The 15,746-nt window shown below is 39.3% G+C and overlaps 1 protein-coding gene across 1 annotated transcript in view; it reads left to right on the forward strand.

Annotated features, from left to right (window-relative positions):
* Window positions 1–4,416: 4,416 nt before the first annotated feature.
* hivep1 (HIVEP zinc finger 1) overlaps window positions 4,417–15,746 on the forward strand; it is a 54,423-nt gene continuing 43,093 nt past the window's right edge. The window contains exons 1-2 of the mRNA XM_062435925.1: window positions 4,417–4,438; window positions 7,125–7,259. Coding sequence (XP_062291909.1) covers window positions 7,220–7,259 — 40 coding nt within the window. The 5' untranslated portion in view covers window positions 4,417–4,438; window positions 7,125–7,219. The remainder of the gene's footprint in view (window positions 4,439–7,124; window positions 7,260–15,746) is intronic.

Raw genomic sequence — 15,746 nt, forward strand, 5'->3', positions numbered from 1 at the left:
CTGTGCGGAAAGAGGATATTGTTCCTCTTCTTGCAAGAAAAATGTTCCACTATTCAAATGTGCCATTTTAAGTTGTTGTAGTTGAAACAGGTGAGTCATAAAGCTCAACTGAGCCAGGAGTCCCACTGTGTGCAGTCTGCAGGAAGCTTGTGATATGATGGTGGGCGGCTGTCACACAATCACTTATTAATGAGTAGATTTGCCTCACTGCAGCAAAGTTTCTTTGGGTGACAGTGTGTTTCTTTCTTGGAGCTAGTTTGCAGTAACTGCAGCTACTGACTCGCTATGAGACTATAAAAAATGTTCAGGCTGCAGCTCAGTTTAAAAATCTGGGTCATCTGTTCTCACATTAAAATTGTTTCCAGTTTAAGTGTTTTCCTTTTTTTTAATTAAAAAGAGCCTGTTGATAGTGTGCTGTGTATTCATTCAAGTAGATATCTTTCAATGTTACAGTCTTTTTAGTGCCAAACACCCTCTTTTTGTTACTAAAATCCTCCGCAGCTCAACAGGGAAACACAAAGAAGGAATTTGATGCTTAAAATGAACACTGGGGAAATACTAACGGCGTCATTTCAGAAAGGTCAAACTAAACCTTACTCATTTGATTCCACGCTGAGTAGTCACACATATATTAAATCTATAGATCTGTAGATTTGGGGCAGTTGTCCAGATAACCAAATACACAAATCTGTGGTGGAATTTGATGCTAAAAAGATTGTAAGTGTGGCATATATCCACTTAATATGATTAACTTTTAAATGCTTTTATGCACAAAATGACTGTGGGATCTTTTAGGAAGGGGATCTATTAATAGCCAGTATAAACAGGATGATGACTACAGCGAGGAAAACCTCTTTCAGTCTTCATTTGAGCAACTGAAAAACTGTGAATCTATCCTTTAACATTTTTTTTGATCACACATTGCTGTTGCTTGGCTAACAAGGTGCTGCAAAAGGTGCTGGTTGCCGGGTGAAAGCATTCGATTTATTCACGCATTTATCTGAGAGCTATTTCTGACTATATGGCAAAAAATAGCATGACCTTTTACGCTCTGTGATGTGTCATAGCAGGAGCAACTCACACTCACGGTGGCCATAATTTGAGGAATACAGACAGAGGATTAAAATTAGACACACCAGAGCACCCAGGCAACCACTGCAGGAGGTTAATACAGGAACAAAAATCCCCTTATAAAACTAAATAAAAAAGACAATATCACATTGCAAACTATAGTTGCTGCAAAATTTTCCATCTTACATTCTTATTTTACAGAACTTTATTTCAGTGTGCGGGATGTGTGAGTGTCATGTTTAGTGGTACTGTCACATACTTATTAAAAGAAATGTGAAAATGAGCAGGAGTTAAAATTTCCCTCCCCACTGGTATATCTTTTTTTTTTTAAACTATGTTGAAGACGCAACACTTGTTAACAGAAAATCTACCGTGGAAAATGTGAGTTGAACAACTGGGGAAATACTAACGTGTAAAAAGTGATTGTGATTTCAGAAAGGTCAAACTATACCTATACACTCATTTGATTCCACACTGTGTGTTAAACCTCAACCTCAAACCTATAGATCTGTAGATTTAGGATATCTCTCCACATGATCAAATACATGAATGTGTGGTGGAAAAAGTAGTCATATCTTACATAAAAGTATACAGCAACATAGATACACTACATTACAATTAAAAGCCCTGCAGGGAAAATACTACTTCTGTAAATGTATATAAGTAGCCTATAATAAAATGTACTAGAAGTATTAAAGAGAAGTAGCCTACATCAAATGGAAATATTCAAGTAAAGTACAAGTACCTCAAAATACTTAGTACTCGAAATAAGGTACTCGAGTAAATGTACTTAATTACTTTCCACCACTGATAAAATATTAGCCTGTTTAACAAATGCTAACTGTGTTATGAATTATTAGCTTGTGTCCTTCCTTAAAACATTGAAGATTACCAGCAGTTATGTATTTACAAATGTTTTTTGCAGTCAAAACTGTTACTGTACTAATGAAAGAAAAATGTATTTGCTCTATAGGATACAGTATACAGTAGCTGCTTTAGCCTGACTGTCAGAGATACACCATGACAATAAACTCCCTCTGCTGAACTGACAGGTTGTGTAATGTTGGCAGTGATACTGAAGAAAAATATTTAACACTTTTCAGCTCCAAAAGTGGTCGATCTTCACACTTTAAGGTAAGTTTTAAAGCTGTTCTCACACAAAGTGCTACAGCTAACTAGATAGGCTACAATGCTAACTTGTTCATTAAGCAAAAGTTGAAAAATAAAAAATATATATGTTCATGTTTGAGGGCAAAAAGAAAGATCATATGTACTGCTTTTCCATTTAGGTAAAGACATGGACAGGCTATTTGATCATTGATTCATCTTTTATTTATTTTCTCAATTACAGTATTTAATCATTTGTTCTATAAACTACCTGCAAATAGCAACAACAACAAAAAAAGCTCATCACATTTTATTGTTTTATTCAACCAACAGTCCAAAACCCAAATATATATTATTATTATCATATATTAGTTATTATTTGACTTGTTGTTTCATTTCTAATTAATTGATTAAATGAATTACATGTATTTGTCAGGGACCATGTGCAATGTATATGTGTTATTGCAAAGAAAGAGAAGAGATGCTTTGTTCTTTTAACTAGATAGATAGGAAATTGCTTAATTTACAGCAGCTACATCCACACTTAAGACTCACATAACATCACATAGAAACTCATCTCTAAACTATCCGATGGAAAGAATAAAAAACTAATAAAAAACGTATGACTAAAAATACCCAAAAGTTGTACTAATACAACAAATATGTAATAAATAATAATAAAATACTCAGTGTGCAAAAAATGCCAGTAGATGTGCAGCAGTAACACTAACACTACCAAATTAACAATTAATACAAATACAAAATACATCATAAAAAACATATTTATGTAAATGATATATGCTGTTTATTTTTAGTGGTATATTTATAGTTTTGTTTCTATATTATATGAATATAATTTAATATACTTTAGAAATACTAACTGCAATGAAACAATAACTACCATAATTTATATTTTAACCATACCTTACTTTTATTAATCACCCTAATTTCATATTTTACATCATGGGAAACAAAATCAAAGTGATGCTTTACAAATAATAGTAATAATCTTTATGTATAGAGCACTTTTCCAAATTCATGTCACAAAGTTCTTCACAAAGGCAACAAAAATAAAACAGACTATTAGACAAATAAACCCATCATCCTTCACACTGCTTCCATCTGGTCACATATACAGATATATACAGATTTCTGGCCTGGAAATTGGCATATTATGTCAGGAGTGCATCCCATCTGCCATAATATTACTAAACAAAACACCCCAGTAGACGTAACTTCTGTACATGTGTATATACATGTGGATATATCCTGTTTGAATGTCTCTTGTGGATGTAAACTTTATTCATGTATCTGTCCATTCTAGTGAAGGACAATAAACAATATATCTAAATAGCAGATATATGCAATAAACAGCACAACATGGTTATTTGGGAGAAGTTCCATAAAATCCTTCTTACAAATGTTTTTTGCAGTCTTTTTTTTTGTTGCAATTTTTTAAATTGTATTAATGAAAGAATGTATTTACTCCAGAGATATACAGTATACAGTAGCTGCTTTAGCCTGACTGATGGTGGAGCTAAAATTGATAGTTATGTTAGCAGATATATGCAATGAACAAGCAGAATATGGTTATTTGGGATGAGAAGCCCCATAAATCACCCCTTTCTTAATTTCTTTGGAGTGTTTTTCAGCTGCAGTCACATTAGTGGTCGTTTGGCACCCATGTTTTTTGTTATTTACCACCGCGGGCACCAATCGTGTTGCAGAAAAGGCCCACTGTTTAGTCCCCTGCTGCGGGTTTGTGCATGGGAAAGCCCGGTCGGTAGTGGCGGAGGGGCACAACGTGACCTGACAACAAGGAACCTCCGGGAAAACCGTCAGTCCTAAACTATGTGCCGAGGAGAGGGCGGGTGGGGGTCCGCCTGGGGGGGTTTATGAGAAACGACCCGGACATGCAGCTCCTCATGGACAGATTAGAAACGACTCAAAACGCAAGAAAATGTTGTAAGTTTGTTTAACGAGCTCGTATTTTAATGAGGGTGAATTTTAGGTTACAATTTGTTGCACAAGTCACCGGCGTTGCGGTGGAGGCGCGGCCGTCTGGAGCCCCCCGCTTGCCGGAGAGGACACCCCGTGGCTGGGAGGCGGAGACGGGACCCCCGTTGACGTCAGTGGGCCTGTCTGTTTCCTGCAATAGAAAGTGAGAGACAAGGTGAAGGGAGAAATACAGAGCCGTGTACCCCCCCTTACACTAAAAGGTGTGTTACAACCCTGACACTAGCTAAAAAAAACTGCACCTGTGAGTATGAATAAATTCAGCTTGTGTGCGCTTGTTTCGTGTACCTGCGTGTGTTTGGGAGGGGGGGAGCTGCAGCCTGAGCGGGGGGTTTTCTGTCACTGTGATATAGGTCGCTGTCGGTAGCTGCAGCGCCTCAGAGAGTCAGACATGCTTGTATCGCTTGTGTGTGTGTGCGTGTGTGCACCGTGTGTCTCTCGTCCGGGATTTTTAAAAAAATGTCTTGCTGTTTAACTTTAGAGGGAATTTAAAGTCTAAATTAAAGAAGACAAGAGGCTGGAGCAGCTTGGAGGGGGTTTACTTTAAATTTTGGCGCAGTGTTTTTGTTGTGTGGACTTCTGCAGCAAACCCGAGGTGGAGGCAACTTGTGCTCTGCTCCAATATACGCAGCGCTCTTTGTGTTTTTTTTGCACCGTTATAGGTAAGCTTACAAGCTATTATCCTGTCAGCTCATGTGTTTACTGTCATGTAACGTAGTGAAAGATAAATGTGCATGTGTGGAGGCTGAAGGTAAGGTGGTGGTGGCGTCGCGGCGGGCGAGGGAGGGGAGGAGAGGGTTTTTTAATGCTGGATGAACGGGGAAGTGTCCCGTTGGAGCGCTGTTCCAGAGACAGTGAGGGGTTTTCCCTGGCTCCTCCCTCCCTTACTGGGCGTTCACGTGTTGCAGCAGGCACAAAATACGCTATTCCCACGCATTGTTTTTGCTGACTTCATCCCATGCAGCTATGCCAGTTATTCCTTCCCTCTTTTTTTCTTCTGTTTTTTTTTATCATGAACCCTGCGTACTCCCTCTGCAACATGGACTACCCCAACATGTTCAGCATTCATTTTGACACGCTTAAAAATAAAATCTCCCCATCACTGTGCATGCACCGCCACTTGCTCTGCTTTTATTTTTATTTTTACTTTTACATAATGCTGGCTGATGATCCTCAGGTGTGAGCAGAAATCATCATTAGTCACCTGCATGCATGTGCATACCAGCCGGTTAGGACACAGCGCAGCTTGAATCACCGGTATGCCTTTTCTTATTTCCCCCTCCTCCTTCTTCTCCTTCTTCTTCTTCTTCTTGTGACACATGGGTGTTTCCTCAAATATCTCTCTCTCTGTCACACACACACACACACACACACACACACACACACACACACACACACACACACACACACACACACACACACACACACACACACACACACACACACACACACACACATGCATCCAAACACAAACACACACACACAAACATGCATACACATAGAGGCAGGCAAGCAGACAGGCTGGCAGACGGACTGACAGACACCCCGGGGAAAATGCGCACGTCTCTCTCTCCTCTCTCTCTTTCCTCTCCTCTCCTCCGCCTCTCATCCATCCGCCGAACCTGCACCATAACAAAACAATAAATTATTATGCATCACTGACTGATGCAGCCAGGTGAGCAGCTCTTCGTCTTTCTGTCGTGTGGCTTGTCAATGTCTTTCTTTCTTTTTAAAAAAATCTTTTTTTTGGTGTGTGTGAACCCGGTGCAGGCTCAAGCGAGTCCACACCGAAAATCCACCGTGAGTATGATGTCATTGCTCTAGCGCCACATGTACCAACTGTATGGAGAGAGGGGGAAAAAAATCATCATCCAGTTGTAGTAAGTGTTATGTAATAATGGTGAGGGGGAGACAAAGGCTGATTTCCTGAAGCACTGCAATGTACATTGCACTGGCAGGGGTACAGGTGTTGATGGGAGACATGGAGAGCGATGATGCAAGGGCGAGAAAGCATCAAAAATATGACTGAGTGATGATATTTACTTCATGATTTGATGCTTCTCTGCCTTAGATCTCTAATTGCAGAGGTGAGCTTTTTCTTCTTCTGCGGTTGTTTATGCATATCAAGCAGCTCAGTGGGCTTCACAGCTTCATGGTAACATTTAACTTGATCACCCACCTTTCTTCTTTTTGCCTCGTGTTGCTTTCACCACACCACATTTGCATGACACCTTTTTTTTTTTAATAGCATCTTTTATGAAAGGGCATCAGAGTGGAAACCTTTTGTGAAGGTGGGTTCAATCGCTGTTGTCTTTTTGATGTTTTGTGTAGACTTTCTGCGCTGATCTAACTTGAGCAGGGAGATAACTGATAGTAACCTCTGTGTGGCCTCCTCAGTAGCCCCGAGCAATCACCACCGGTACACACACACACACACACACACACAGGACCTTTCTTGTTTGCATGATTCGTCATCTGAGCTGACATTCATCAAAGTGAAGAGCAGGCACCCCGTATCAACGGCTGACATGTCAATCAGACGTTTCCCATAAACAACAGCCAATCCGCCACCTCTCTCTGTCTTTTTTGTTGAGATCAGAGTGGCAGATAGCAGCTGCTGCAGAGGTTATGTTGATATGGGGAGAACATATTCACACCTCCTCCCACTGACAGCAGACAGTAGCCCAAGCCCGTCACGCTGCACATTATTACAGAGAAGCTCAGAAGAGAAGAGGCCTGAAATGAAGAGTCCGGTCTGAGGCACCTGTTAGAGGAATAAACTCAATCAGCGGCTCTGTCCTGGACTCCCAGACAGCTGCCAAGTGAGAGCAGGAGGAGGCTACACGCTCGCAAGGCCAGCATAGTGCCTTATTGATGTGTGGAGTCCATGTTCAGCTGATCCTCACTCTTGTTTTTTCCTTTTTCTGTAGATGTACGCAGACTGTGGCTCAGGACTCGGCTCTTCTCAAGGTCCAACATTAGACCCTGCTTTCCCCAAGATGCACCTGTAAACTGAGGCGGAAAGATGCCGCGCACCAAGCAGAACAACCCGAAAAATTTAAAAGGTGAGTTTGCACTGCTTGAGCTGTTTTGGTATAGGCACACATTCACATCTGCGATGTGTCGGGAGATTTGCATTTTCAAGTCAGCTGGAGGATTTGTTGATTTGGATCCAAAGAGGAACTGCTCGGTTGTGTCTCGTGACCACAAAACAATTTGATCATCACATGCTGTTGGCCTGTCATTTGTGATCAGAATAGCCTTTTATTTCCTTCCTGTGTAATTGAGTTTGAGCAGATGGTCTTCTTTAAGTGTTAAATATATGAACATATGATAAAATATGGTGTATGTATTTGTCTGTTGTTCGGACGTCATATCAGCTGTTTCAATCTCCTCACACTCAACACAGATCCCTCATCTTGAAATAGGTCAGTTGTGGTGCCGTCACTGTCGTCTTACACTGCTGACGTGTTTTTACGGTGCTTTATGTTGACGTTTTATAGCCAAACCACTTCCACGCCACAAAAGTTGGCCTCTTTGTTTTTTTGGGAGTGTTGCCAGATTCAATAAGTTTTTTTTAAATGTGATTATTTAGGTAAAAATCGGTTTTGTTGATTGTTTGGGTGAGTTTTTGTAACATTTGGATGAATTCCTGGATTATCAATTAAAGGCTACAATCTAATCAGCTTCTATAATTGTAGTAGGGAATAGGTTGAGATGGATGCTGAAAAGGATGTAACATACACATTTCCAGGTATATATTTTTAATCTGGGATTCTACTGGACTATATTTCCATGATTTGCTGTTAAAAAAACTTCAGCCTCTGTCTAAAAGAGACTATTTTAGCTCCTGTCTTTTTAAAAAACAAACAAACCTCCTAATAACCTCACTCTGCGTAGATTTGCCAGTTCAGGACGCTACGTAAACAAACAGTTAGATTTAACTTCTTTTTCTCTTTCTTCACTTGAAACAAAAACTTTCAGAATACATCCATAAATGTTCACCCAAAACCAGATCCAAGATATGCAAGTGGACAACATGAACCACCTGTGAAACAGCCTTAGCAACAAATATTATGTAATTGACAGCCAATTTTGGGCAAGCAAGGATGATGCAGCGTTGTTTTGATGGGGAAGTAGAGGTAACTTTGTAAACACTTTGGCAGAGCAAGTTTTGCAGGCAGTATTGTTACATCAACCTCAGTTTTTGGAACTTTTGACCATGTTTACAGAGACATCCGACATCATAACAGTATTAAAATAACAGAAAATCACTAATCATGACGTTTCCTCTTTAAGAAGATTGACAGGGGACTGAGGTGAGCAGGCTTGACCCCTTAACACACAGAGTGACTGATGAATGACTAATAATAAACATCTCTTCATGTAGGTGAAGTTTGCACAAATTTACAGCCCACTAATAAAAAACACGGACATGACATACGTGTTTAACCACAGAACAGATCACAGAGGCCTGAAACAGCCATAGTTAGTGTTATTTTAACACAATATCATTGTATCGCAGTTTAAACTTATACAACAATAATTATTTCAAATGTGCATATGTAGGAAGGAAAAAGATTCACCTCACCTCAATCTGATGCAAATAATTCAGATATTTTCAACACAATTGAGCAGTTTTGAGGCTCTAATTGGGCAACTTGTCAGTCAATTCTGGCAGCACCATAATATTTTGTTGTGCTTGTGTGTAATCATGACACAAACACGTCAAACCCATCACGATACCAAGGCATCATTTCGATCAGATTAAGACTCATGCTGTTATCATCACCATCATCAACAACAATATGTTTACCCCTCTTGTCATATTGCACTTTCTGGTTTTATGGTGTGAATCTGATGTGCTCTTCTCTCCTGACTTCACTGATGTTATCTTTGTCTCTTTGCAAACACACATAATAACGTACAAGCCGAGTGTGTGTGGCTGCATTGTTTGCTGTAGATCCCTCTCCTCGTTGGACATCACGAGCTAATAACAGTGGCCATTGTCTCAAATCTGATGAGGTCAGTGTACCGGGGCGAAGACGTGTATTTATTCAAACGGTATTTAGTGTGTAGTGACGTGTCAACACGAGAGAGACAACACTTCAGATGAGGTGAGGTGAATCTTTAATGACCCTCATCCAACAGCAGCAACAAAGACCTGGACACACTATATTACAGATAATGGGGCTGACGGAGCATATTGAAGCTGCAGCATCCTGCCATGCGAACAACACAGAGCACCAATTGGCTTGTATGGATTTCGTGTTATGTTGAGAATTGACAGATTTACGTGTCAACAGACGTTTGCAGTTCACAGATCTCCGTGTTTTTTTTGCAGCGCTACATGCTGGGTGTGAAAATGTGCATCATTGCCATTCCCCAGCAGTAGATCCACACAGCAGATTTCCTAATGTCTGTGAGCAGCGAGCCAGAGTCCTCTGTTTATTTATCATATAAACACTTCCTGTGCGCTTCTGGGTTTTTTTCATGCAGCTTACTTGGCCAAACAACATAAATAATTAAGTTTTAGAGCAGTGCATTACATCGCCAAACATAGGACAATAGGAACAGCAGCCAAATGATACTTGATGCTATTTTTAATGGTGATCGGTCCCCTGCTTCTCGTGGTGCAGACGGTAGCGCTGCAGCTGCTGCAGTGTCTTTTTGGATTTCTTTCTTTCTTTTCTTTCTTTAAAAAAAAAAATTGAGGATGAAAGACTGGACTTGAAAAGAATATAATTGGCAATAGTTTGATTTGCATCGAAAATCTTTAAGGGTGATTATTCTCAAGTTCTGTTATCCCAAATTCGAGGCTTTACATTGTTTAAAAGGGAAAACAATTGAGTTTAAATCCCTTTTTTTTTAGAAAAAGCAGAAGTGATTTGTTTCCTAAACAGCACATGCAGTGTCTTAGAGTGTGAACTTGAACTTGAGGTGACTTGTTATCCTCAGTTCTGGTGAAATTTGTCAACATTATATGGGGACTACCCAGTTCACTTCCTCATCATCTGATAACTTGTTGAGACATTTGTTTGGCTTCTTCTTCAGGCTTTTGACCCAGTTCAACACCTCTTCTCACAGCCTGCACTCAAGGCGTTTCCTTCATCAGACAGGAAATGCTAATTGCATGGCATGCTATCACATGCTTAAAGGCTTCTGTGGAGAATGTCTTTTCCTGGAAACTCAAAAAAAAAAAAAATCCTCCTCATACTGGCCTAAAGCCATCACATGATGATGCTTAAAGCCCAAGACTAGCTTTAAAGAAACACTCAGCTTGAAGCTAAATGGGCCTTTTAGCAAGGCTGTAAGTATTTGTATGTTGCTGCTTTTGCTAAAACCTTGCAGCAATTAATCTCAGCACAGATTATAACCCCCCAAAGGTTGCATTTAATTCAGTATTCTGAGTTTTGGCTGGATGAGAGGAAGCCTCGTCTCAGGTCCTTTCTGCCACAGAGGCTTGGCAGCAGTCTGACACTTGCATAAAAGGAACCGCACTAACGTTTTCTCTCCCGGTCGTCTGAAATCTGACTTGACACACTTTGTCCTGTCGGAGGACACAAAGGCCGAATTGTTTAATTGACACCGTCTTGACCCGGCTGCTTGGCTGACATCTATCAGCTGAATTTAAGGCAATGTGGCGTTCATGCTAAGAGAAAATGTGCAAGATTACTGTCAGTAAAGCTACAGTTGGAGCTCTAGACTAAACTTTATGTGGGCCATGAGATATTTTCTTCCTATTTTACAAAGTGAAGATTTTGTATTATTTTGAAACCATAATTTACAAAAAGACCCAGTGTAAACGTTACCATGGGTGTTTACTTTTTGCATTTTATTGTTATAATCTAACACAATGACCCTGCAGTGAATCCATTATTAATGAAAGTCTAATGATTAGTTTTTGTTGGCTTTTGGGATGGAAAAGAAAAGTAAAAATCTCTGTAGGAATAATTCAGGCTCTAGCTAGAAATGCCTTCTTATTTATGAGCTGCTTTTCTCTGTTTATTATAATTATAAACTGAACATCATTGAACTATTTGTCGAACACAAAAAGAGATTCGAAGACGTCACTTTGAGCTCTGGCAAAACTGAGCTGGATAATTTAAAACATTTTAGAGTCAAAACAAAGAATCCATTAATTGAGAAAAATAATCATCTGATTAATCAGGAGTAAAATAATGGTTAGTTACAGCCGTACATAATATTCATAGTGATATTTTGTAATTCTCATCATTTTGATGATAGCTTAAAATGACACCATTAATCTGTTAACATGAATTTATTTTAACAATCTAACAAATATAAACACTGGTGTTACATACTTGACATAGTGTATACAAACTAACTCAATCTCAGTCACATAAAAAGGCTTTGATGCTGTGTTTAACCTAAAACAACTTAAATTAACTGTGCTTATTAGTTAAATGTTGAAAAGTGAGACTGGCTTAGATTTTACAGGTAAAACTTGTCGACCTGCATTCAGTCATTTTAAAGGGACATTCTTGTTAGTTACAGATGTTGTTTTGTCTCGAGATGACTCACTTTATTCGTCATCCATTACATCCGTCTGATGGTTTTTCTCAGTTGATGAGTCGTTATGATTCGGGACAGCAAGTTTATTTTAATGCAAGTGAGCGATACAGCTGTTGCTCTCGAGGATCTGATTAAGTTTGGTTGTCTCAGACTGTGTTTAGGGTTTAGATTTGATGTTTGAGCTCATTTTATGGTGACTAATCTTTACATTGCTTTCTCTGATAGTGTGCATATTTAGGATTGTTTATTCTGTTATATGTTTAAAAACACAGTTAATCATTTTGGCTTTGTGTTTTTATGTAGAGGAACATTTAAAAAAGTGCAGTAAAATGTTGTAAAAGCAAAAAAGCACTTTGGGGTCCGCTGCTGTGGAAACACCTGCATGGCTGTAGATTGTGCAGGTGTACGTAATAAGCTGCTAACTCTGTGTGCAAAGTGCCCAAATGAACAAAACAAACAGCAGAGAGGAAGGAACTTTGACTCTGTTGTGGTTTTGGTTAATCTTCGGGCTACTTTGGGAAAGCGTTCTTGGCTCTCCTTTTTATCTTGAATCATCATAATAAACCATCACATGCTGTAAACACAGTAACAGAGGAATTGTCGGACTTAGTTATTTTCTGATCTCTGATCTTCTTCTTTTTTTTTCTCTCTCTCTCTCCTGAGACGTAAGGAGAGACAACCTAGTTCACAGGCTTCAAATGAATCATTTACCCTCGATGGACAGTCGAGAGATTCATTCATGAAACTTTGCGGTCGAATACAATGAAGGTCAAAAGGGTGAAATGCAAAAATGATGGGGAAAAAAATCACTCATATACTTATTTTAAAAGCATTTTTTTAAACTTTAAATGCATTTTTTGCAGCACTTTTTAAAACACTTTGAACTCTGCCAGCTGCTTGTCAGTGTATTCATGTGCTCCTGTGTGTGTGTGTGTGTGTGTGTGTGTGTTTGCATTGTCAGGAATGAGCCTCTGACGCAGTTTGTGGGCAACAATGCAGGAAGTTAGGAACTCCTGTCCCCCTCCTCTCTGTGTTTTGTTTACTTTTCTCAAACAGCTGGTCTCCAAGCAGCTCTGGCGGGACTCACAGTGGTTTCCCCTTCAGACAGACACTCGCTCTCTCTCTTTGTGGACATCAGCAGAAACTTAAAGCTTACTGCTGACAGGAAAACTTTTGATACAAACTGTCACACTTAAACTTAAGCTTAAAAACAAACTGAGTGATTAAAATTGAGAGTAAATGAAGATGTGACATTCAGGTGGAGTTCAGATTTCTTTTGTCTGACTATAAGTTGCAGACAGTGCTCAGAGGTAGTCAATACAACCAGTTTAAATGTTAACCTCATATGCCCACAGAGAGTTTCGTAGAGTTTTTTCCCCCATCCAAAAATGTTTCAGGTTTCATAAACCTAAAAATATTTTACATTTTGTTCCATGCTCTGAATCACGCCTGCATGTCAGCTGTAAGTTTTTCAAGCTGTACACTTTAAGGTTGTACATCTTGTATGCTTGTATTTATCGAGGGTGTCTCCCTTGGAAAAAAAGGTTGTTTATGTGTCTTATTTTAACAAAATGTGAAAAATCGGACATCTGTTGGAAATCTGTTGTTGGACGAGTGGAGCTATTGCTATTGCTTTTCTCATTGCTGCTAATACAAAGTACTTAAGGATCTTAAGTAAATACTTTAAAGAGGATGTAACATGCATATTTATATTCTGGGGCTTTATTGGGACATCTTTGCATGATTTACAGTCCAAAAGATATTTAACTCATAATGACCCTTTATGCAGCCGCTCAGTTCAGCCTCAATCTCTTAACAGGCTGTTTTTAGCTTGTGTCTCTTTAAGCCTGCACTCCTGATGACCCCACTCGGCTCTGATTGGTTATCTTTCAGCTACAGAGACTTCAGTCAGATATCACTTCTTTTTTTTGTTGTCATTCTTTACTCAAAATCAAAACTTCTCAAATATATCTGTACATGTTCTAGCCTGAATCTGCTCTGAAATATGCCAGTAAGACATCGTGATTAACATGTAGAACAACCTCAGCATCAAAGGCGACCTACAGACAGCCATTTTGGGCATTAATGAAAGATCTTACATCAGTATTGATGGGGAAGTAGAGTAACCTGCTTTTAAATGCTGTATTTAAAAAGTTATAAAGACGTTTGAACATGTTTAACACTGACATCAAACAATATAACAGTATTAAAAATAACAGACAAAAAGCAAAAAGCACGAGATACATCCCCTTTAAATAAACAATAAAACAGTTTCTGCTGTGGTGCAAAGCTGGGACTGTGTTGACAAATTAAATCTGTTACTGTATGTGTGTGTGTGTGTTTTTTAAACTCATATGAACACCATTCAGCTCAGCTCTTTAAAACACAACTGAAGTCACTGTTGTGTCATAGGATGTGTGGCCTAGTTAGCTGCAACGGAAAAATGTGACCCAAAGTTGAAACCCACTGATTCAGAAATGAGTGCAGTATATTAACCTTTCTCACAACGTTCACTGAGCCGTTTTCTTTTGTCCCTTTCTCTTTCTCTCTTTGTGCATTTATTAGCAGTGGTCTCTTCAGTGGCTTCATCCAGACTTGTACCTTTACCGTCACCGTCTGTGTGGCATCCCCCCCCCCCCCCCCCCACATGCAGCCCCGCTCCTCAAAGTGCCCCCTGAAAATGCCCAGACTTGTTAGCAACACCAGTGTTTATAAGAACTGACTCTTGCATTCCTTCTTGTCTTATAAAAAGGCTCCTCGCACCAGAGAGCCCTACAGGTCTGGTCCCCTGTTTTTAGCAGAGACCATGCTGCGTGATAAATGGTGAACAACTGCAGTGAAAGGGGGTACATTTAACAAGGTGGAAAATGTTTACCCTATAAAGCCGACACAGGGAGACGCAGATGGGAGTCTCCCATCAGTCCAACATCCCTCACCATGCTGCTGACGAGGATGTTTATGCAGAGAAATAAAGTTTGTGTATTTTATTACCATTAACCTGATGGCTGATTAATGTATAGAAGTGTAATTTGCAGGGACGGCGGATTTATTATGCTTTAATCAGGTGCAAAATTGTCTTTACGAGCCAAAAATTTGAATGGATGAAGACAAACCAGATAAATCCAGCTCATATTTCCATGTTTCAAATCGACAAAGTTCAGCTTGTGTTGTTTTTCTTTTCTTTTTTTTAATAGTTTTTTTCACTGCCTCAGTCATTTTCAACAATCTGACAACAGTTTTCCTGTTAATGATCAACTGTGCCTCTGAGCTCAGCGCTGACTGTGGTTAAATATCCAGGGTCAGAATCAACCAACACTAATCAAGCTTACACGCTAACCTAAGAGAAAGCCCGATACTGGACACACAACCGTTTGTTTGTCGCTTTACAGCCACTGCAGGGCTTTTCTGGCCTTGTTTTGAGGAGCTTGATTTAACCCTCAGAAGGCATCTCAAATCCTCTCGAAGTGGGAGAGGTTTGAGATGCCCTTCCTGTCAACTCTTTGGTCTTACCCGCCATGAAGTTCCTCCGAACTCCAGATTATCTCTGAATCAGGCCTCAGTGTATCTGTCTTCCTGCATACCAGCTGTGTAGAAAGCTGAATCACTGAATGACGAAGGAAACGATGAAGAAATGAAACCCTAACCCTCTGCTAATTGCGCAACTTAAAAAAAAAAAGAAATCAGTACATACAGTCTATATTCTTGGTGTCTGTTCCTGTTTTTGAAACTATGATGGCGCAATATGGTTCAAAATCTGTGTGAGTCGTCACCGAAAGTAGTTCATAATTTCAGGTCACAACCAACAATTATTTTCATTATTGATTTAATCTAATTATTTATTCTTTCTCTAAATTATTTGTCCTATTCAGAATCTGGTGATATCTTTAAATGTCTGGCTTTGAACAACATTCAGTTACATTGATGGAAAAATTGGGAAATGCATCAAATCCTCACAAAGGAGAAACTAAAACCAGATAATTTTTACGTAAAATGAAAAAACGATCAAGTGATTATCA

This window comes from Scomber scombrus, chromosome 16, assembly GCF_963691925.1.
Source record: "Scomber scombrus chromosome 16, fScoSco1.1, whole genome shotgun sequence".
Taxonomy (NCBI): Eukaryota; Metazoa; Chordata; class Actinopteri; order Scombriformes; family Scombridae; genus Scomber; species Scomber scombrus.